The sequence below is a fragment of the Hippoglossus hippoglossus genome, chromosome 21, assembly GCF_009819705.1.
Source record: "Hippoglossus hippoglossus isolate fHipHip1 chromosome 21, fHipHip1.pri, whole genome shotgun sequence".
Taxonomy (NCBI): domain Eukaryota; kingdom Metazoa; phylum Chordata; class Actinopteri; order Pleuronectiformes; family Pleuronectidae; genus Hippoglossus; species Hippoglossus hippoglossus.
This window is the reverse complement of record NC_047171.1, coordinates 212,810-232,848: the sequence shown is the minus strand read 5'-3', so window position 1 is coordinate 232,848 and position 20,039 is coordinate 212,810. Positions and strand designations below refer to the sequence as shown.

At 44.0% G+C, this 20,039-nt stretch overlaps 1 protein-coding gene across 1 annotated transcript in view; it reads right to left on the bottom strand.

The window, feature by feature from the left end:
- Nucleotides 1–20,039, bottom strand: part of ttn.1 (titin, tandem duplicate 1) — a 136,947-nt gene that overhangs the window by 105,079 nt on the left and 11,829 nt on the right. Inside the window, exons 9-44 of the mRNA XM_034573345.1 lie at nt 19,760–20,038; nt 18,990–19,556; nt 18,512–18,794; nt 18,159–18,437; nt 17,789–18,070; nt 17,432–17,710; nt 17,062–17,349; nt 16,691–16,969; nt 16,316–16,597; nt 15,422–15,705; nt 14,886–15,164; nt 14,517–14,795; nt 14,145–14,432; nt 13,780–14,058; nt 11,035–11,316; nt 10,175–10,453; nt 9,805–10,086; nt 9,438–9,716; nt 9,023–9,310; nt 8,636–8,914; nt 8,265–8,546; nt 7,843–8,121; nt 7,300–7,578; nt 6,817–7,095; nt 6,353–6,631; nt 5,979–6,257; nt 5,358–5,636; nt 4,979–5,272; nt 4,243–4,521; nt 3,689–3,967; nt 2,946–3,236; nt 1,977–2,264; nt 1,387–1,512; nt 908–1,190; nt 600–783; nt 354–434 (exon numbers count right to left, since the gene is read on the bottom strand). Of these exons, the coding sequence (XP_034429236.1) occupies nt 354–434; nt 600–783; nt 908–1,190; nt 1,387–1,512; nt 1,977–2,264; nt 2,946–3,236; nt 3,689–3,967; nt 4,243–4,521; nt 4,979–5,272; nt 5,358–5,636; nt 5,979–6,257; nt 6,353–6,631; nt 6,817–7,095; nt 7,300–7,578; nt 7,843–8,121; nt 8,265–8,546; nt 8,636–8,914; nt 9,023–9,310; nt 9,438–9,716; nt 9,805–10,086; nt 10,175–10,453; nt 11,035–11,316; nt 13,780–14,058; nt 14,145–14,432; nt 14,517–14,795; nt 14,886–15,164; nt 15,422–15,464 (6,918 nt within the window). The 5' untranslated portion in view covers nt 15,465–15,705; nt 16,316–16,597; nt 16,691–16,969; ... (5 more) ...; nt 18,990–19,556; nt 19,760–20,038. The remainder of the gene's footprint in view (nt 1–353; nt 435–599; nt 784–907; nt 1,191–1,386; nt 1,513–1,976; nt 2,265–2,945; nt 3,237–3,688; nt 3,968–4,242; nt 4,522–4,978; nt 5,273–5,357; nt 5,637–5,978; nt 6,258–6,352; nt 6,632–6,816; nt 7,096–7,299; nt 7,579–7,842; nt 8,122–8,264; nt 8,547–8,635; nt 8,915–9,022; nt 9,311–9,437; nt 9,717–9,804; nt 10,087–10,174; nt 10,454–11,034; nt 11,317–13,779; nt 14,059–14,144; nt 14,433–14,516; nt 14,796–14,885; nt 15,165–15,421; nt 15,706–16,315; nt 16,598–16,690; nt 16,970–17,061; nt 17,350–17,431; nt 17,711–17,788; nt 18,071–18,158; nt 18,438–18,511; nt 18,795–18,989; nt 19,557–19,759; nt 20,039) is intronic.

Sequence of the window (20,039 nt, the reverse complement as noted above, 5' to 3'; positions counted from 1 at the left end):
TAAAATTAATCAACTTTCTCAATATGTTCAACAACTGCATCTCCTGATTTTTTTTACATTTACAAAATATAAATAATAAGAAACAAAAACACCTCAACAGGAAAAAAGTTTATAGATGTGCTGATTGTTATATCTGATTCTACGCAGATGATACTATCAGACATTTTCCTATGTATAAACACTTTAAACATTACAAACTGGTAATGTTTGATAGATAGATAGATAGATAGATAGACTGACTGACTGACTGACTGACTGACTGACTGACTGACTGGTTGGTTGATTGACCAACCGACCAACCGACCAACCGACGACCGATTGATTGATTGATTGATTGATTGACTTTGTGGTACCTCAGTGCCGACACGTCCCTCCAGCTGCTGGATGAGTTTGGCCATGTCCTCCTCTTCAACCCGACCTCCGTGCTCCACTTCCTGCAGCAGGAAAGATAACAGTTGAAGCAACTAAACCAGTGCAAGAAAGTCTTAAATGTTAAAGATTGATTTGTTCGTTTCTTTGCTCAGGAGCTGAAACATATTTCCAGCAGCTGTATTTTCACGGTATTGTTTCATCATCAGGATCAGTTGTGTGTCTCTTACCACTTTTCCAGTCTCCATCTCCTTCTCCCTCTTCAGGAACTCGATGGCCTGCAGGATGGCCCGGAAGTCGTAGATTCCATGTTCATGCAGGATCTTCTCGTAGTCCTTGGGGTCGTGACCTCTCAGCAACTCCACAATATCTACCTCTTGTTCTTTCTTTGGGCTCTTCTGCTTCGAGGGAGTCCTGGAAACAAAAATTAAACACAAGAGATATTCTCTTAATGTACATTTTTCTGTTTCCTGTCTTCTTAAAAGAAACTCAAACTTCAGGCAAAATAAATCAATCCAACAATCAACAAAGGTCTTACTTCTTCAGTCTTGTCCTTAAGTCTCCGAGTCCTTCCACTTCCTCCTTTTTGGAAACCTCCATCTCAGAGCTGCACTCGATCTCTCCATGCTTGTTGGCGGCGACACATCGGTAGTGACCGGCGTCAGACTTGGTCACCTCTTTGATCTCCAGTTTGGCTTCCTGGCCCTTCTGCTCAATGGAGATACGACCACCGGGAGTGATCTGCCTCCATTTGCCCTTCATCCACTTCACGCTTGGGATCGGGTCACCTCCAATCTTGGCTATGAAGGTTGCTGTGCCCTCTGTAAAAAATACAGAAAACATGTAGCTGCACATTGACTTTTTTCAGTGTTTGTAACTCTGCCGTGATCGATTGTTTTACTAACTCGTCATGTTGTGATTTTTAAACGATGAAAGTCGAGACTCTGCTGTTTTTTAAAGACGTAACAAGTGAACACTGAAGTGTTTCCACAGAAAAGTCGTCCAACAATTACTTACTCTCTGAGACAGAAACATTTTTCAGTTCCTCGATGAAGAACAAGTTCTCGAGTCTTTTGACCGGAGCCGCTGCAGCCGGGGCGGCGGGGGCGGCGGCCTCAGCAGGGGCGGCCTTGGCTCCTTTGTCTGAGAAAAAATTATGAAAGTGAATTTTTGGTGAATGAAACCAAGAAACCTGCTCCATCGATAGATAGATATATTTAATTAGTAGAATCAGTTGAACCCGTATCAATGATTATAATTGTGACGAATGTTGTTCACCAAGTGGGCGAGATCATTCTACATTCACCGTATAAGAGTCTTCTTATGTCTGCGCAGGTGTGACATGTACAAGGCTTTTATTACACAGGTATGACTGAATAATTGTAAAAATAAAAATCAACTGGAGAAGTTAAAGCTTTTGTTGAGTAAAACCACCTGAACCCTCCAGAAGTTTCTAAAACCATTTGGACCCAAGTCAAATAAAAAGCTGGGAAGAAAAGGGTGAGTGTAAGAACAAGTGTAAAAAAAAGAGCAAACAGAAGAGAAGAGATTGAAACAATCAGAGAAATTAAGACACGTAACTGCTTATCACAGACAGATGTTGTTACCTTGCACATTGACCCTGGACTTGCAGAAGTCGCTGCCCGTAGCATTGCTGGCCTTGCACAGGTAATCTCCTGCGTCACCCTTTGACACCGGGCTGATCTCCAGACAGGCCTTCCCACCAACAAACGTGATCCTGGTGTTTCCGCTGGACTTCAGCTCCCTCCTGTCCTTCATCCACTGGATGGTGAGTGGAGGAGAGCCGCTCACATGGCATTCGAGGCTCAGCTTCTCGCCCTTGCTCACCGTTTCAGGCTCCAGGCAAACATCAAATTTAGGAGCTTGGCTAGTTTCTGAGGGAGGGACGGGAAAGAAGCGGGACACCTGCAGATTTTGCTTTTCAAACTGAAAAAAGAATCTGTCCACCAACGATTGTTTCTGTTCTTCCACTGGTCGAAGAAGTCAGCTGTGAAAAACCTCAAATTTCTCTAAACTTTATGTTTCTCCTCCTGAGAAAAGTAGAAAGCTATGAAATAAAGAATCTTACGACTGAGTGACACCAGCGTTTATAACGTGTCATTAAAAGATTTTGTTTTATTTAACTCTCTAGTGCTACTGTTTGAACAGAGCTAAATGTACAATAGATAAATCTTCAATTCATCGTCCAATTTATAACAAAACTGAGAATCTTTTAAAATTATAATTAGCTGATTAGTAACAAGCCAGCTCGTTTATTTCAACAAGCATGTTCCCAGCTAGCTTAGCAGCCAAATATGAAGCTAAAAGATGAAAACACATTGAAGGCCGCTATTTGCTGTTTTTTGATCGATGCATGTTGCTCATGTTGAACAGTTCTCGGGTCCTAAGATGGACCAACTGAACCAAGATGGATGACACAACACAGATCTTAGACTCCAGATGTGTTGTGTCTACACATTTTACCTGAAGATCATTTGAATTTTAAAGAAATACACAATCAAATTTAAGTCTGATCATTGTTGGTTTAAGATTAAAGACAGACGACATGCTCATACCTGAAATGGTGAGAGAAACGCGACACGAAGCTTTTCCAGCTTCGTTGGTGGCCTCGCAGCTGTACGCGCCGCCGTCAGAGCTGGTGGAGTCTTTCACACACAGCACAGCCACATTATTCTTGAAGCTGATGTCATATTTGTCAGAGGCATAGATTTCATTGTTGTCCTTGAACCACGTGACGTTGAGTGGCTGTGAGCCAGACACCCGACCCTCCATCTTCAACGTCTTACCCACTGAATCTACCATGGACTCCGACGGCCTCTTGGTGAAGTTTGGAGGGACCTTTCTTTCTGTTAGTAGAGAAACGGAAGAAAATCAGCCCATGTTCTGAAATATTTGAAATGTAAACATGTATTGTCCACCAGGCCAGCGGGCCGTTACCAGAGCGTCAAGGAAACAAAGAGGTGCAGCACAAAAGACAACAACAACATGAACTGCAACACAACAGCAAACATATACAGAATATCCACCTAATAATAAAAAACTTTCTTCTCACTTTTCAAACGTGATGTACAGTATCTGACCCAACCACAGCAACATGAACGACATGCTCTCAGAAACGTCTGAGCAAATATACAACCTACTCTTTTCAAACCCAACAACCACAGGACCAGAAAACCCGAAACAAGACAACATCCGGGACCATGAGATATGAGAAACCATTGTTGCAGGGGAGGTTAGCATTAGTGACGACAACCAAATGAGGGGAATGAGTTGAAATGGAAAAGTGTTTGTGTGTTACCTATTTTAACATGAGCATGACAGGTGTCAGTTCCATCTGCATTGGAAATTTCACAAGTGTATTTTCCTGCCGCTGCCACTCTGTCGCTGTAGAGGACGTCCAGTGTGCAGGAGGAGTCCGTAGTTTTGACGTTGTACTGGTACGAAGCCCAGATGAGCTTGTCGTCTTTCTTCCATGTCACGTGGACCCTCTGACTGCCGGTGTAAGTGCACGCAAGCCTCAGCGGTTTACCCAGATCGTGGCAGACGTCCTCGAGTTTCTTGACGAATCGTACGGGCTCTGAGAGAAGCAATGTTGAAATGAGTCATAGAACACACTGTCCTGTACATGTGGAGCATGAAAGACTAACATCCCAGGAGTCCGTGGAGGATGTCATGCGTAGAAAGAGAGGCTACGTGAACGGACAGATCTTAACCTCTACGTAAAGGTATGAAACGTCTCAGGTGATGGAAAGGCTATGAGAGTGGCATTAGAAGTTATCTCTGAGAAACAACCATTACATGCATGAAATTAACAATAAGAACTACAAGCACTGTGGAGCTGGTTAGTTTTACCTAGTGTCACATGAGCATGGCAGATATCTGAGCCTTCGGCATTGGAAATTTCACAAGTGTATCTTCCACGAGCTTCTTCTCTGTCGCTGTTGAGGACTTCCAGGACAGAGCTGCAGTCTGAGGTCCTCACATTGTACTGATACGAGGCCCAGATCAGCCGCCCATCTTTCCTCCATGTCACGGTCACTGTTTGGCTGCCGCTGAAGGCGACTCCAAGTCTCAGCGGTTTGCTGAGTGTGAACGTGGTGTTTTCCAGCTTCCTAATGAAGCGAGCAGGTTCTGTGAGAAGCAGTGATGGTTGTTAGATGCAAAGGTGATGGTGAAGAAGCAGATGTTACAACTACAATTTAATCTGTAATTGTGAATCACTGATGAAATTCAATTAGCCTTAGTTAAATTGTGTGAAGTCAGGTAGAAGATAGAACGCCAAAATGCCACCATTGTCGTGGACCAGCTCATCCACTGTTCCACTCCAATGACACAAAGGAGGGCAACATGTCTATGATGGAAGGTCGAAGTAATTTAGCTTGGTTCACTTATCAGGGACTACAACAAAATGTACGGATCACAAGAAGAAAGGTTTCCTTCCCCATTTAGCTGTTTACTTAGTTGTGCAGTAAAATCCAGTGGAACCGGAGCTAATCTAAGAGCAGGATAAAACTTCTGCTTTCTAGAGCCATGTGTCTGTAAATGTTGGCCGGTGAGTGTTAGTGAGTGAGAGGTGAGATGTTTGTACCTTTCTTTGAGCTTTTACAAATGACATAAGCGTCACAGATGACAGAGCATTCTGCGTTTGAAAGTTGACAAGAATAGACTCCGGCTGCTTCTTCTCTGTCACTATTGAGGACATCCAAAGCGCACGAGGAGTCGCTTGTCTTGACGTTGTACTTGTACGAAGCCCAGATTGGCTTCCCATCCTTCATCCAGCTCACGTGCACTCGCTGACTGCCAGTGTATGTGCACGTCAGACACAAAGGATCACCCAGACGGTATGACGTGTCTTCTAGCTTTTTCACGAAATGCACTGGTTCTGAGAGAAGCAACAATGTTGTTAGTCGCGTCATGAAGCCTGGTCTGTTAGCAAATCAATGAATGAGCATGTTAGCTGAAGTTACCTAGTCTGACATGAGCGTGACAGACAGCAGAGCTACTAGCATTGGATATTTCACAGGAATATCTCCCAGCAGCCTCTTCTCTGTCACTGTTGAGAACCTCTAACACACAGGTGTTGTCTGTTGTCTTGATGTTGTACTTATACGAAGCCCAGATTGGTTTGCCGTCTTTACTCCAGCTCACATACATGAGCTGGCTGCCCGTGTATGTGACTTCAAGCTTCAGAGGCTGACCAACCCTGTAGGTGGTGTCCTCCAATGGTTTCACAACGCGCACAGGTTCTAGGAGGCAAGCACATTAGTTGTTAGTTGCCTGTGAACCAGTGAAAAGGTGAGTGAGATTATGTGAAATGGAGTAAATATGACTCATTGTTTTCAGTTGTTGATGTACCAATTTAAAAAGCTTTCATGTTCCCATGACTGCAGTTACTTTTAAACCACAGAAACTAAAGGAACCAGAGAAAACCACAAACTGCGGTGAATTAATGTAGAATGTAAAATTCTGCTAAAAACGAGATTCCATGTCATTAAAGAAAAATAGAATTGTTCCTAGCATGGCTCAATACCAATAAAAAGATTTTGAAAACTGAAAACAACGATCACTGACTATGATCCTCGATTTACCTAATTTGACCTGAGCATAGCAGATAGCAGAGTTTTCAGAGTTAGCGATTTCACAGGAGTATCTCCCGGTTGCTTCGAGCCGGTCACTGTTAAGAACCTCCAGAACACAGGAGTTATCTGTGATCCTGACGTTGTACTTGTAGGAGGCCCAGATTGGTCTGCCGTCCTTTCTCCAGCTCACATAGATGCTGGGGCTGGCGCTGTAAGTGCAGTACAGCGACAGCGGCTGGCCAAGTCTGAAAGTGGTGTCTTCCAGCTCTTTTAAAAAGCGCACAGGTTCTACAGGAGGCAATGGTGATGTTAGTTGCATGATTAATGTTTACATGAAAGGATTGGAATGATGATTCATGAGGTGCAGTTGTTAGTGGCTTTACCTATCTTCACCACAGCTTGGCAAATAGCAGTGCCTTCCGAATTGGAAATCTCGCATGAGTATTTCCCAACGGCTTGCCGACAATCACTGTTGAGAACTTCCAGGGTGCTGGAGAAGTTGGTCGTCTTGACGTTGTATTTGTATGAAGCCCAGATGGGTTTTCCATCCTTCATCCAGCTGACATAAATCCTCTGGCTGCCGGTGAACGTGCACTCCAGCGTCAGAGGGTGGCCAATTTTATAGAAGGTGTTTCTCAGTTTTCTCACAAAGCGAACAGGTTCTAAGAAATCAGTTAGCAAGTGGTGTTAGATGACGTAAGCAGTGAGGTTCAGCCACTAAAAACAAACTAATACAGTACATTAATGTGACTAATCCTTAATTTAATATATGTAATACATTGTGGAAATGTGATGATTCAAATGATCCCTGAAATGTAGTCATGAGCTAGGTAGCTAACATGGTTACCTAGTTTAACGTTAGCATGACAGATGTCAGATCCTTCAGCGTTAGAAATTTCACAGGTGTATCTTCCGACAGCCTCTTCTCTGTCACTGTTGAGGACGTCCAGGATGCAGGTGTCGTTGGTGGTCTTAACGTTGTACTTATACGAAGCCCATATCAGTTTCCCATCCTTCTTCCAGGTCACACACACTCTTTGGCTACCAGTGTACGTGCACTTGAGGGTCAAAGGTTCGCAGAGTCTGAAATACGTGTCTTCAAGCTTTTTCATGAAGTGAGCAGGCTCTAGAAGGAGTAATGGTTGGGTTAGTTGCATGTAGCCTGAATTATTTTGTGTTGGCAGGCAGGTTATAGAGTCTGTCTAGATAAGAGCGTTTTGTCAGTCCCTGATGAATACTACAGTCTACCGTTGCTCCTGAACCACCACACAAGGTCTCTGTTGGTTAATGAATTGAAAGAAGATGGTATTTTAAGAATTTGTGATATTACCTAGGCTGACACGAGCGTGGCAGACGTCGGTTCCAGCTCCGTTGGAGATTTCACAAGTGTATGTTCCTGCTGCCTCAGGTCTGTCGCTGTTGAGCACGTCCAGAATGCAGGTTGACGCGGTTGTTTTAACATTATATTGATAAGACGCCCAAATCTGCTTGTTGTCCTTCTTCCAAGTGACGTAGACCCTCTGGCTCCCAGCGTAGGTGCAGACTAGTTTCAGTGGCTGACCAACTATGAAAGTTGTGTCCTCCAGCATTTTGATAAAGCGCACAGGTTCTGAGAGAAGCAAAGCTGATGTTAGAAATGAGCCCACTGTTATATTGCCATGCAATGCTATGCTTCTATGTTAATGTCAATGTAACTGAGCAAAGTATGAAGACAAAGCTACATTAGTATTTTTCACCTGAGGAAATCTTAAGGACAATCTCTGTATAATTGAACCACACAGTCTCTGTGTCTATCGTGATCAACAGGCTGATCTGCAGTCAGTCGTTGGCATGTTCATTAACATAGAAAAAGAAGAATGGAAACAAGCGTCACCTTTCACTGTCACATTGCAGCTGATGGAGGCTGAACCCACTCGGTTCTCGGCCTTGCAGATGTATTCACTATGGTCAAACTTGGTCGTTTTCATCAATTTCAAAGTTGCGACACCATTTGAGAAATCCATTGAGCAAGTTTCAGACTTGCGCAGGTTTCCGTCAGCCTTAAACCAAGCTACGGAGATGTCAGGAGTTCCAGCAATACGGCATCTCAGGGTTACTGGTTCACCCACAGTGACCTCCACCGGCTCCAGTTTTTCAACAAAGTATGGTTGTTCTGAAGTGAAAGATGATGGTGATGATGATTTAGTACAGATGTTGAGTATTAGATGAACAAATGAAAATAACCACTCAATCATTGAAAGATTACGAATTTTTACAACTGAATCCCAACTTAATAACGTATGCTAATGATTTTACCTAGAATTGACACTTGGGCTTCGCATTTGTCACTTCCAACTCCGTTGTCTATTTCGCAAGAATATCTACCAGCTGCCTCCATCCTGTCAGAGTTCAGAACCTCTAGGATGCAGGAGGTGTCTGTGGTGTTCATATTGTACTGATACGAGGCCCAGATGAGTTTACCGTCCTTCTTCCAGGACAGATTGACCCTGGGGGTTCCAGCAAATGTGACCTCAAGCCTCAGAGGCTTGCCCTTTGCAGAGGAAATGTCCCTCAGCTTCTTCACAAAGTGGACTGGTTCTGAGAGAGGTAATGATGATCAGTTAAAGAAAATTCATCTTTAGACGTTCACAGATGGTTCAAAAAGATCAAGTATCCTCACAACAAACCTTTGACAAACAGGTAAACTGGGCAGCTTTCCTTCCCAGCATCGTTTATGATCTGGCAGGTGTATTCTCCAGCGTGGGACTTTTCCACTTTGTGAAGAACCAAAGTGGCGACATCGTTCTTCAGGGAAATCTCACAGCCTCTTCCATGCTGAATTTCCTTGGCTCCTCTGAACCATTTCACTTTCAGCGGGGCACTGCCTCGCACTTTAGCTGACAAAGACACATTTTTGCCAGCCAACATTTCCTTCGCCTCAGGTTTTTCCACAAAAGATGGAGGTTCTAAAAAAGATGTATTGTAGGATAATTGTTAAGTTTCTGTTTGATCCCATGATAAACTGAAAAAAATCCTCGAAACATTTTGCGTCGACTTTATTCACATCTACTGACCTGTCACACTCATTGAAGTGCTTGTCTCACTGGTTCCTGCAGCGTTTACAGCTTTGCAGGTGTATTTGCCGGAATCTGACATCCTGATAATCGGAACTATCAGTTTGCAGTTATTATCAAAGCAACTAATGTCATAGTTCGGACCAGTCTTGATCTCCTGGCCATTGTGGAACCAGGAAGTTGTTAAAGGTGAAGAACCAGTAACTTTACACTCCATCTCACCAGGCTTACCCACAACAAGGTGGGTGTCTCTCAGCTTCCTTATAAAACTTGGAGGAATCAACTTATCTGTTGTCAAAAACACAACATGTAACATGTTATAAAACATTTCTGAGCTGAATGTTAAGTAAAAAGATTATTATCATTATTTCATGAGAAAATAGGAAGCATTAAAAAATCTGCAGTGGCCACCAACCTGAGACAGAAAGTTTAGTTTTGCAAGAGGCTGAACCAATGTGGTTTGTGACCTCTAATTTGTATTCTCCAGCATCTGCTTTGTCAGTAGACCGAATCTTTAGGGTGGCAACCTTCTTTGTGAAGGACATCTGATACTTGGCACCAGCAGAGAGGTCTTTGTCATCCTTGAACCACTTAATTTCCAGCTCTGCAGAGCCAGATACTCTGACCTCAAGAGCTGCGTTTTCCCCTGACTTCACGTTGATGGAGTCTGGACTATCCACAATAGCAGCAGGTTCTAAAAATTTAAGGAAGAAGATATTAAGCCATACGAATCCTCACACTGTCATGAGTGGTAACCAAATACGGTCTGGAACGCTACAAACCTAAAACGGCCACTTGGGAGACAGACATCACCACTCCAGAGTCATTGTTCAGCTGGCAGGTGTATTTACCAGCCGTGGTTGAGTCACACGTGGGAACGACAAGCGTTACCACATTGTTCTCAAACATGATCTTCCTGTTGTCGCCGTCTCTGAGAATGTGATCTTTATCCTGAACCCAGGACACAGTCAGAGGCTCAGAGCCTTTTACTGTAGCTGTGAGAGTCAGCTGCTCTCCGACCCTCACTGATTGGTCGACCAGCTTTGTGACAAACGCCGGTTGTTCTGAATAGTGACAGAAAGGTCAAAAGTGAGGAGACGTGATTACATTAAAACTAAGCTTTGAGGAAATGGCCACTGGTTCTGTACTAACCTTTAAGAGTAATGGTCGTGCTGCAGGATTCACTTCCTACACTGTTGGACACCCTGCACTCATAAAGATCAGCGTCGTCTTGGTCCAGCTTCAGAATGTGAAGCGTGGCAGAGCCGCCTTCACTCACCATCTTATATTTCCTACTCTCCTTTAGCGGCCTTTTGTTTTTGTACCAGCTAACCTGGAAAGGTGGAGTGCCATTCATCTCACAATGTAGGCTGGCCTCTTTCCCTTCAATGCCCTCCACTGGGTTTGGAGTTTTGATAAAGGATGGGGACTCTGGAAAATACATTGAGATATATTAACTGAAGTAACATTCATGGACAACCAAGTCTTCACTGCAAGCAAATCGGTCGGACAGTTCCCCTGGAAATCAAATCCTTATCGAGGGTCATGCTGAGGTTCAGTCCATGCTTGAGGATCCATCCAGACATTGACGGAAAAAAGCCCGATGATCATTAGTGAGGAAATGGAAAGACTGACTTTATGTTCATGCTATGAGAGGAGGGTCGGTCATTTCACGGTGAGATCAGAGAAACAAACACGAAAAAGGTAAGTCAAGGTCATTCTGTGGGTCACGTTTTAAAAAATGAAGAAAAAACATGTCTTAAAAAAGAGGTAGCACTCAGACTCATGCTATCTGACACACTGGAGGACAGAAATCAGTTTTGACTGAAACAAAAAAGTCGGACTCCATGCTGTAGACTTTAGACAGGGGTTCTCCAGAAACTCTCCATTCCAGATGTAATATAAAAATCTGCATCACAGGGAATAGTAATTCTTTCCTTTGCATGCTACACAAGTTTAGGGGAAACAAAATCCACAAAACGTGTAACCTGTGAATCTACTTGATAGCTGACCTTGAACTGTCAGGACACTGCTGCAGCTTGCACTGCCAGCATCATTGTGAGCCTCACAGGTGTAGACTCCGTTATCCTCCAACCTTGTGGTGCGCAGTTGGAGGTACGCAGCCGAGTCAACAAACATTATTTCATAGTTGCCTCCGTCGGTTATCTTTTGGTCGTTTTTATACCAAGTCATGTTTAGGGAGCGTGAGCCGGTGGCCTTGCATTCGAAACGGTGTCCCTCGCACTGCTTCACAAAGGTAGTAGGAGGCAGTTTAAGGACAAACTGAGGAGGTTCTGCAAAATCAAGAAAAGATCAAGTTACCATCGTCGCTATAAAATTACACTTGAGCATCAATGTGACGTATGGAGGATGTGGACGGGTGACAAGACAGAAATTCCTAAAAAGAAAAGGTATTGTAACGAGGTCAGGTGGAGGAAATGAAGATGAAGAAAGAGAAGCTTTGAAAATGGGAAAGAATAAGATGGAGTTAATTGAATGGTGGACAAAAAGAACCAAGTCCAACCTTTCACCAACAACTCTGCTGCACTTTTCACGGAGCCGGCTTCGTTGCTAACTTGACAGGAATAAATCCCACATTGCAGAGTTCCAACGGAGTACAGCTCTACAGAGGAAGAATATGTCTCCAGTCTAATCGTACACGATGGCCCAGTGATGAGTTCGATGTCTTCCTTGAACCATTTAATTGTAAATGGAGGCGTTCCATCAAAAATACTTCGGAAGAGTGCAGTAGACTTTGGAACAACTGCATGAGACTCAGGCTCAGCAACAAATCTTGGTGGCACTAAAACCCATAAGAAAAACATTACAGTACAGAACTAACAGCCTTTGAGTTTAGAATGTGATGAAGTTGACCTTTGAATGCTAACCTTTAGCTGTAAGAACTCCACTGCACACACAGCTGCCTGCTTGGTTGGTAACTTTACAGGAATACTCTCCTGTGTCAGAGCTCTCTGTCAGAGTTAACTCCAGTGAAACTGTATTGTCAGCGTTCAGAAGTTTATATTTGGAGCTGTTGCTGATTCTTTGTTTCCCTTTGCTCCATTCGACTGATAGAGGAAGAGAACCGGACACTTTGCTTTCCATCGTGACCACCGAGCCCATAATTGCTTGAATGTTTGTTAATTTCCTGACAAACGTTGGAGGAATGACCTCTTCTGTTTGAAACCATATTAAAACATAATTACAATCCAAGAAACAAAAAACAATTCTACAACGTATTATATTTGTTCCACTAAGAGTTGGAGATTATTTTACAAACCTAAAAACAACGATCATGATTTTACAGCTGCAAGTTCCAACAGAGTTAGTAGCTTCAAACAGATATTGTCCGCTGTCGTCCAGCTGAGACGACTGAATGTTGAAACGACTCCGGTTGCTCTCGAAGCAGAGACGATGTTTTCTGCTTGACTGGAACTCTTTGCCATCTTTGGTCCACCTAACACTGATCGGAGGAGTTCCAGCTACCCTGCATTCAAGACTAACGGATCTCCACACGTCACTTTGACTACCTCTGGCTTCTCTTGGATTGTAGGTGGTTCTACAAAACCAAGAAAAAGAGATGAGCATTTCTGTAAGATCTAGCTTTATGTGAGTCATAAAGAACTTTGCATGAAGAAGAGGTACCTCTCACTACAAGAGTGGCAAAGCATTTGTCCTGCCCGGCTTGGTTTACGACCCGACATGTGTATGTTCCGCCATGAGCGGGCCTCACAGGCAGGAATCATTGAGAGTCGCCTCTTTGGTCTCAAACTTTCTCTCGATCTTTGAGTCTTCTGGGATCCAGTTCTCGTCTTTTTTCCATTCTACAGAAGAGGCTGAGAACCATTCACGACGCAGCAAAATACGACAGCATCTCCCAGAACACTGGAGACATTTTCCATCTTCTTCTCAAACATTGGGGGAACTGATACAAACAGGAGAGGCGATTTAATACCAGACACTGAACATGACTGTTGTTTATCAGTGTTATGTTCAATCATCTGTAAAACAAACCTTTCAGAGACAAGGCTGCAGAACCAGTGCAACTTCCAACCTCATTGGCTGCTGTGCACTGATAAGAACCAACATCTTCCACACTACAGTCCTGGATTTTCAAGCTGCCCTGGTTTCAACAGTGACACAACTTGTGGTTGGATTTGATCAGCTTTCTATCTTTGAACCACGTGTACTTTAAGGGAGAACTTCCTGCCACTTTGCAATTGAACGCTGCTGTGGAACCTTTAATGACTTCAAGAGACGTTAGCTCCTCAATGAATGATGGAGGCTCTGAAATAACAAAGCAAATCAAACTAGAACAACCTCTGATTTCCTTCTGGAATGTTATATCTAATATCATCTCAAATAAATGCTGACGAGATGTAGACGTGTAGGTAAACCAACCTTTCACTTCTAGCTCCGCACAGCAGCTCTGTGTGCCTGCTTCATTTCGAGCCTCGCAGAAATATTCCCGCTGTCTTGTTCCACTAACCTTCATGAATCCATAAAATGGCTACAGAGTCTGAGAAAGACATCTGTGTTTGACGCTCTGCTGAATCTCGGCTCATCTCTGAACCAGTGCACAGAGATCTCTGGAGAACCTGCGACCTCACACTCAAACATCGCACTGTCTCCTACTCTGACTATCGACACACCTTCAGTCTGTCAGTAAAACAGGGAGCCTCTGAAAAACACAGAATACAGTTATACACAGTGGTGATCGCTGCAAAGAAAAGTGACCAGTAGAGAATAATATTGACCTTTGACAAAGAGTGTCGTCTGACATGAAGTGGAGCCGACGTCGTTCTGTATCTCACACACATATTCTCCAGAATCGGCGGTTTTAGCAAAGAAAAGCTCCAATGAGCTGCAGGTGTTGTCTTTGGTCACGGAGCAGCCGGCACTGGACAAAATCTCCTTCTTGTTTTTGAACCATTTGATGGTTAGTGGCGGCGTGCCAGAGAGCAGAACGTTAAACTGGACCTTTGAGCCCGGCAACACGTTCATGGACTCAGGCTTTTCAAGAATACACGGAGGTTCTGTTGAGGGACAAAACCCAAAACTATCTATTATAACACAGTCAAAGAAGTAAAGAATGAGCGGAGGTTGCAGAATGAATTCTAACCTTTAACAAACAAAGAGCCAGGCAGCAGACAGATCCCGCTGAGTTTGTAAGCCATGCAGGTAAAACTGCCGCTGTCGTTACTGTCAATATCAGAAATTTCCAGAAACGCAACATTTTCAGAAAATGAACATCTTTGTTTGTCATCACTCTGGATCTCATTCTGGTCTTTGTACCACTGGATGGTTATTGGCAGCGAGCCAGACACAAGACAATCCAGATGAGCAAATGATCCTTTGATTCCTTCTGTCTGCTTCAGTTTTCTTGTGAAAGATGGTTTTATAATCTGATCTGTTACATACAAGTGCAAAACAGTGTTAGCTTGTTTGAAAATAACAAATAAGATGGAGATATGAAACCTTGGGATAAACTGACCTAAGACATATACTGATGCTTCACAAGAACTGAACCCGGCAACGTTAGAAACCTCACAGGTGTATTCACCACTGTCATTTGTTTGTGTTTTTACAATGTTGAGCACAGAGCTGCAGTCTGTGCTCTGAACTCGGTATCGCCGACATGACGTCAGCTCTTTTCCCGCCTTCCTCCATCTGCACTTGAGCGGTTTGGTGCCTGAGAATCTGCATTCGAGCCTGGCTGGGTCACCCTGTGTTACACGGATGGACTTTGCCTGTTCTGAAATACTCGCTGGTTCTGAGATAAAGAACACGTACAGGTGTGACAGACAAAAGCATCAAGCGAGACATAAAAGTGACGGCAGTTGAACAGAAACATCCCACAAACCTGTGACTATGAGAACAGCAGCACATCTCTGAGTCCCGGCTTTGTTCTGGGCCTCACACACATATTTTCCACCATGTGACAACTGAGCATTTTTCAAATTCAACATGGCACTTTTTGTTTCAAAGGACATGTGAACATGCTCGTCTTGTGTGAGCTCATAATCGTCCTTGATCCAGGAGAAAGACATGGGCAGTGATCCAGACAACATGCACCTCAGAGAAATGTCAGAGCCCACTGTGCAGGACATGTTGTCCAGTCTCTGAACAAATGACGGTGGTTCTAGTGAGAGAAGACCACAGGTCAGACGACAGCAAAATCATGTGCAGCAACTATATTTCTAACATCTTACAATAATGTGCAACTGGTTAGGATGAGTGAAATATGGTGAAAATGTCCTGGTGCCTGGATTTAAGTTTATTTGACATAAAACCATTATTATCATATGTTTGCCCAAAAATAAATTATCACATTAGCATGCAAATATGATTAATGAAGAACCTGGACAGGTAGATAAAGCTGGGATGACTTTAACAAACCTTTCAGTGAAATCTGGCAAGAACACGATGTCCTCCCCAACATCAGTGGTCCCGTGCACGCGATATGTTTCCAGCCGTCTCCGCTCACACAGTTTGAGATGTCAACAGTGACTGTGTCATTTTCGATGCTGACTTTGTGTCTTTTTGTCGTTTCTGATCAACGCATCATTTGAGGAAACAACTGATTTCAAACGGAGCAGAACCTGAAATGGTTCCTTCCAGGACGATATCAGATCCCTTCACAAGCTCAGCCGATTCAAACGGCCTCATAAACACTGGAGGTTCTATAAGAAAACAGATCATAGATGTTTTATTCAAAGCAAGAGGTTCTGGTCCACAGAATTTATTAAACTGTTCAGAACGTCCACATCACCAACGAATCCGAGTCATTGGACCGATGAAGATGCATCATTGATTTTAAACTTCTTTGTGTGAGACTCTGTCCTGATCAGACTGTCAATAAAGATGGAAGACATGCAGTATAGGTCATACACCATCCTCCTCCATGTTAGCAGATGGGACATGGACCAAACTAATAATTAAAAGTAGACGTTAAATAAAAGTTTGTCAAAGACGGTTTCTGTCATTTTAAGTAGTTCAAGTCTTCATGCTTCTGATCAGCTTGGTTTTAATTAGACTCATGGCTACACTCCACGATCACTACAATACAAGATCGCAGTTTCATTTTAGATTTGTTTGTGGATACTTGGAGAAAGTGGAGACAGGATGTCCATCTTTGTTTACAGTCTGTAGGACTAACAGAGTCACAATCGAGTCGGATGAAACACTGAGATCAAACCTCAGGTCTCTGTGGGAAGGGAACATGTCAAAGAATAATGTGGACCAGCTTCAGTTTGCCTGTGTACGAAGAAGACGAGTGAAGATTGTACCAACCTTTCACTGTCACTGAGCTGCTGCACTGGTCTGAACCAGCATCGCTGGACGCCACACACACATAATCTCCACTGTCCTCTACACAACAGCTCTCTACCTCCAGAGTCGCTATGGAGCTGTCAGAGGTCATGGTGTGTCTGGGGTCTGAAACCATCTCTGAGCCGTTTTTAAACCATGTGATGACAATCACAGGACTGCCCTGAGCTTTACAGGACAACCTCAGAGGCTGTCCAGTTCTGAGCAGCTGTGACGGCTCTGGCTTCATTGTAAATGTTGGTGCTTCTGTAAATGAACAGCAACAATCACAGTAAAAAATAAGAGGACATTTAAAAAATAATCAGCTGATAACGTTTAAAAGAGAGAAAGAAACTGCACCTTTCACAAACAGCACCGCGGTGCAGTCCACCTTTCCGGCGTCGTTGGATACTTGACATGTGTATTTAGCAGAATCACTGGGTTTCACTGAGTGAAGCGCCAATGAGCTTGAAGAAGCATCTTTCTTTATGAAACATTTTCCTCCAGTGAAAATCTCTTTCTCCTCTGTGAACCACTTCACCACCAGAGGAGCTGTTCCTGTAAATGCGGATTTTATGACAATGTTCGATCCAGGTGAAGCATTCTGAGATTCAGGTTTCAATGTGAAGGCCGGAGGTTCTGGAGGTTTTTGGGGAAAAACAATGAATAAGTAACTGATCATGTCTAAGGTCTGACTCAGATTTAAGATGAAGTCATTTAACTGCTCTGACCTCTGATGCACAGAGTGCCGCTGGTTTCTTCCTGCCCGGCAGCGTTGGAGGCTCGGCAGGTGTAAACTCCACCATCGTTCTGATACAGGTCAGTGATCGTCACAGACACCAAGCTCTCGCTCAAATCAACCTTATATTTCTCATCACTGTGGATTTCTTTATTGTCTTTGAACCAAGAAACAACCATTGGCTGAGATCCAGAAACTCTGCACTCCAACGAAACCTGACTACCAACACTTCCGTCCACTTTCTTTAGACTTTTGGTGAAGGACGGTGGAACGGCTCGATCTGTGTAGGAAAGTATGTCAAACAATATCAGAGCCCAAATCATTTGCTTGTTATTAACGATGTACTTTTGGCAAAAACTGACCTATAATAGTGACCGAGCAGCTGCACTGGTCTTTTCCCACTTTATTGGACACCTCCATCTTGTACTCTGAGGTGTCTCCTTTATCTGCGGAGAGGATCTTTAAGATGGCCGTGTTCTCCTTCATCGTCATCTTATATTTACGGCCACTGATCATCTCCTTCCCGTCTTTAAACCACTTCACTCTGAGCTCTGGGCTTCCAGAGAGTGTGCAGCTGAGTGTGGCTGAATCTCCTGCGGTCACACTGATGGACGCTGCCTTCTCTACGATCCTGGCAGGTTCTAAAATACAATACGAGCTTTAGATTCTGCAAACATCTGCCTCTGAAATATTTCTGACATATATGAACGTGTTCTAACCTTGAACTGTTAAGATTGCTTCACATTTCTGCTGCCCTGCCTCATTCTCGGCGAGGCAAGTGTACTTGCCACCATGTTTGATCTCGACACAGGAGAAGGCGATGCTAACGACGTTATGTTCGAACTTCATCTGGACATTTGGGTCTTCGTCTCTGAGCAGCTCAGAGTCTTTCATCCATTTAACAGTGATGGGAGCGGAGCCCTTAATGGTTCCCTGTAGTTTCACTGTATTTCCCAAAACTGCTGTGGCGCTCTCAAACCTCTTTGAAAACATAGGTGGCTCTGAAATAACAGCATGAGTCAGACTCACATAAGAAATAGATCAATAACTATAACTAAAACTAATTGTGTATTTTATTTTATCACCTACCTTTCTGTTTAGTTGTGGACTTTGAGCTCACAGACCCAACCACATTGGAGACGACACATTCATATTCACCAGTGTCCGCGCTTTCAAACGAGTGGATCTCCAAAGAGCTCAGGAATCCCTGAGACACTATCCTGTACTTCTTATCTGATGACAGACATTTCTTATTCTTTCTCCACGACACCTCAAACGGTGCAGAGCCAGATATTTCACACTGCAACACTGCCACAGATCCTCTGACCGCCTCTACACACAGCAGCTCCTGTTTGAACAATGGCGGCTCTACAGAAGAACAGACACTTCAGTTAGACGTGTTCTTATTCTGACTGAGAGTGAACCTGCACGAGTCTACACACCTTTCACTGTCACTTTAGTGCTGCAACTTTCACACCCGGACTCATTGAGAACCTCACAGGTGTAGTTTCCACCGTCAGTCAACATGACGTCCTTAATTTCAAGAATGGCCACGCCATCTTTTAGACTGACGCCATGTCTGCTGCCAGCACACAGCTCGCTGTTATTAAAGAACCAGCTGGTGTGAAGGTTCAGGCGATCCTTTGACGGAGCACGGCAGCCGAGCAGTGCCGCCCTGCTTCCACACCGTGGAGGCCTCCAGCCTCTTAACAAAGACAGGCGGCTCTGCAGAGGTGTGTGGTTAGAAAGGAGTCACCGTGAAATCAAAGACAAACTTCACACCAGCATCGACAGAGAAGAGGTTTAAGATTTAAGACATAAATCAGACACCAATTAATAAAATGTTAATTTTCATTGCTGCAGATTTGCAAGAGCTTCAAATTCTGCAAAATCCATGAAAGTTAACTAGACAGCTCTTACCTTGTACCTTCACCACAGTGGAGCAAATTGCACTCCCAGCTTCATTTGTCACCGTGCACATATACTGTCCACAATCTTTCAGTGTGGTCTTTAGGATATCAAGTGTGACAGTCTTATCCTCAAAAGTCAGTTTACAGTCTGGAGACTGGTGGACTTTTCTACCATCTCTGGTCCATGTGACACTGACTCCAGTGTCCTCGTCCACCTGACACTCCAGGTGCAGAGGAGCACCGACCACGGCAGCGACAGGAACCAGGGGTGTCACAAAGGTGGGTTTATCAATGACATGCAGCTCCATGCCGCTCTCATCCGTCCCAACATTATTGGACACTTTGCAAACATAGTGCCCCCTGTCGGCTGCCTCCAGGACGGTTATCTCAAGAGTGTGTTTGTTCTTTTCACAAGAGGTATGGAAGTGTGTCAGCACTTTGGGTAAGACCTGCTGGTCTTTGAGCCAGACGACATTGAGAGGAGCAGATCCTGATATAACACACTGTATCACTGCCCTCTTACCAACAAACACAGTCTGAGGCTCAGGCTTAGTTATAAAGGCAGGAGGACATTGTTCTATAAGAATTAAGGAGAAGAAGAAACATTAGTGGTCATTTGTCAAACCCTGTTTATTAACTTCAACCAAAACCTGCTAATCAGACAAAACAAAGCAGCAGAGCAGGAAAGATTTGCTGACTTATCACCAGACGAATCAGAAACCAGCAGAGATCAACGACAGTTCAACCAGCGAAGGAGAAGGAAAAGTGCGTCGCTCTTACCTGTCACGCTGAGGGAGGCAGAGCACTCGTCGCTGCCGTGCTGGTTGGACGCCTTGCAGGTGTATTCACCGCTGTCATCCTTGGTTGGTGTCAGAAGCTCCAGCGAGGAAATGCTGAAGCGACTGATGATCCTGTACTTATCCCCCTCTTTGATGGGGTTTCCATCCTTGAACCACTTGAAGCTCACATTCGGAGCATCTTCAGTTTCACATTCAAACTTGGCGGTGTTGCCAATGTTGATCTCCACAGGGACGATTCTGTGTCTGAACACAGGTTTCAC